Source organism: Anneissia japonica, unplaced genomic scaffold (assembly GCF_011630105.1).
Source record: "Anneissia japonica isolate Jap-2015-1 unplaced genomic scaffold, ASM1163010v1 scaffold3934_len446420_cov169, whole genome shotgun sequence".
Lineage (NCBI taxonomy): Eukaryota > Metazoa > Echinodermata > Crinoidea > Comatulida > Comatulidae > Anneissia > Anneissia japonica.
Genome location: NW_022723069.1, coordinates 177,380 through 180,507, shown reverse-complemented (window position 1 = coordinate 180,507; position 3,128 = coordinate 177,380). Strand labels below are relative to the sequence as shown.

At 34.9% G+C, this 3,128-nt stretch overlaps 1 protein-coding gene across 1 annotated transcript in view; it reads left to right on the top strand.

The window, feature by feature from the left end:
* Window positions 1-218: 218 nt before the first annotated feature.
* Window positions 219-3,128, top strand: part of LOC117112104 (inactive pancreatic lipase-related protein 1-like) — a 5,790-nt gene continuing 2,880 nt past the window's right edge. The window contains exons 1-3 of the mRNA XM_033255153.1: window positions 219-531; window positions 2,047-2,161; window positions 2,817-2,933. Of these exons, the coding sequence (XP_033111044.1) occupies window positions 355-531; window positions 2,047-2,161; window positions 2,817-2,933 (409 nt within the window). The 5' untranslated portion in view covers window positions 219-354. The remainder of the gene's footprint in view (window positions 532-2,046; window positions 2,162-2,816; window positions 2,934-3,128) is intronic.

The following is a 3,128-nucleotide window of genomic DNA, read 5'->3' as shown; positions in this document are numbered from 1 at the left end:
TATATATATATATATATATATATATTTACTCACAAGCTTTTATTGGTTTTACTTATGTTTTGGAATTTATTATTCTAGTTCTTTACCTATTTATTTTTTTTTTTTTCAGTTGGGAGCGATAGCGTTTGCTATCCTGATCTCGGTTGTTTCGACAAGGGGAAACCTTTTTATGATGTGCCAGATCGTCCAATCAGCTATCTTCCTGATAGTCGTGAAGACGTACGAACCAGATTCTTCTTGAATTCGCGATCGAACCCAACCTCATATGACACATTGTCTACAGCCGACCTATCAACAATAACTAGCTCGCATTTCGACCCTGCTCGGGAGACGAAATTTATCAGTCATGGCTATATGGAGAACGGACTGGTTGGTTGGATGGAAGACATGATGACAGAGTTTATAAACAATGGTGATTATAATGTGATTCGCGTCGATTGGGGGAAAGGGTCTACTGCCACTTACGGCCAAGCCACGGCAAACACTCGAATTGTGGGGGCAGAAATTTCTTTCCTAATTGACAAATTTAAGGTAAGCAACATACAGTACAAAATGAGAAAACAATTAATAGTTTTAAACGTAGTATCTTGAATATAATTATTTACTGTTTTAGAGATATTTAGCCTAAAAAATAATAAAAAGGTTTATAAAGATGTGTATCAACCTGATATTTTTCTGAAATAGGTATAGATAATTTAGAGCGAAAAATCAAGCAGGGGACAGCCAATGATGTCCTCAGACAGTGGTAAACAATGCTGGCTGGCATAGGATAATATAGTAAAATAAAATGAATTAATTATTTCTAAAGAAAGGCCTTTATGATTATGCCAGTTCATCTTCCAGTAAGTTGCTGCAAATTAACATCAGTGGCTGCGCCAGCAGGGGTTCAGAGTGGAAGTGGTTCAGAGTTCCGCCTCCTTCGCACACTCTGGACCCCGTCTACTTTTTAACAAACATTTTTACAGTAGAATAGAGTACCATTTTTCGGTATCTAAAAGACACTATATTTAAACGTGGCTCCATTCAGGATGCAATTACAGTATAGTCTTATCTAGATACCAAAACATGGTACAGTATCTAGAAGGGATTATACTTAAAATTTGATCCATCCATAGGGAAGCTGAGGCCGGAGTGGAAACCTGTCGGGGATGATGGAACTTTCTTCTATGGCAATGGACCCATTTTGGGATTCTTGGATCCCTCGCGCGGTATCTATAAACATTCGTCCCCTTCTCGAGTTTGTGCACCTGTTTGGTCCAACACTAACTTGTACAAAAGCGTGCCTTCGCATCTTACCCTGGCGTGATGCTTCATCATGTTATAGTGAGCTGTATGAAAAGCTTGAAATTATCTCGCTTAAGGATCGTTAGGAGAATTTGTGTCTCTTTTTCGCAGAGAGCCTTCTCCTTTCTCAGATACATCGTGAATTTTTACCTAATGTTAGATTTGTTGGTCATAACTATAATTAGCGTTCCCGCTACAAAGACAGAGCGTTACACTAAAATCACAATATTGTTACTTGATGATTGGTTTGCTTAATGAACTTTAGAGTGACTTTTTTCCCAATTCCTTCAATAGATTTTTATACAGATTTGTATCCCAATTTTCACTGATCCCTTGTAATGATTCAATTTTGACATTTGTTTTTCTTTTCACCCAAATTTATTTTTGTTCCAATTTTGCTTGTGTGTCGAGTATTGACTCTGTGTGTCTTCTTGCGTTTTCCTTCTGTTTCCTTTTCTCAATTTTATTATTTTTAAGAATTGTAATTGACAATTTCACTTATGTTCTTTTTTTAATTGTTCTTATATATTGATGTATTTTTCCATTGAGTGTTTTGTATTTGTTTTTTTTTTAAATTGTAATACAAAACCATTTCAGCCTAGGCTGATGTGTTTTATACCGAATAATTAAATAAAATAAAATGAATAAAATACAATGAATAAAAGAGATACTATTTCATGGTGAGAATGGTACTTCGCCAACTGCCATATCGTGGTAGCTTTAGTCAGTACCGTTTTTAAAGATTATGTTAACAATTGATAGGAATTATACGGCTATACTGCTGATAAAGTACACATTATCGGGCATAGTCTTGGATCTCATGTGGCTGGGTATGCTGGTGAAAGGCAAACAAAGCCGAAGCTTGGAAGAATAACAGGTAAGTCAGTAACTTGTTATCCACAAATGCCTTCAAGAGACTGGCAGTGGTTTGAACCTGTCAGGGATTTACAAATCATTTGCAATAAGTTGCTGTCGTTTTCTCTTGTCTCATGTGTCTTCATGTCGTGAGTTTGGAACGGCTTGGTGAAATTCGGTCCCATGTTCCAAATTAAAGATCTAAGGATACAGAAAGTGATCATAATCTGGCTTGGTCAAGTTGAAGGATTAATGACATTCGCTATGGACAGACATTGAATCACATACATTACATTTCAACTGTAAAACTGTTGGGTTCACTGAATGTTTATTTTTTGTTCTAGCTTTATTTGACTACATACACGTTGTTTATACTCACAGTTTTAAAATCTTGGAGAAGTCTACCACTTGGCTTAGGAATACATTTCATAACGTTTTAATGCAACTTAAAGTTGTTAAAGCCCTTTATGTCATGAATTACAAATATGTTAGCCTGGTAATGATCATGTTTTTTTTTTTCTTTATTTTGTCTTTGAAAATTCTTCTGGTAGTTGCTTTGCTTTTATTGTAAACATTAGTACTCTGCAAGTTTGTCATGCAGCATTGATGTTGTCAATGACGACTAAATGTACTCTCTCTAGAATGGTTAATATAAATAATAATAATTTATTATGTAGGCATGGACCCAGCTGGACCTTATTTTGAAGACACAGATATTATTGTTCGTCTTGATCCTTCTGATGCTACATTTGTTGACGCTATTCACACGGACACGGATCCTATCTATAACATCGGTAACCAAAGAACTGTTTTTTGATGAGTAGCTAACTGTAACCTAATTCTTTATTTCAGACATGTTTTTGTATATATTCATATAGAAAGTATGAAAATAAGTATCAAATATATATTTCTCTCTATCTAATTCTACTGTATATGCCATGTTAACCGTTTTGATATATATATATATATATATATATACTGTCTCTTAT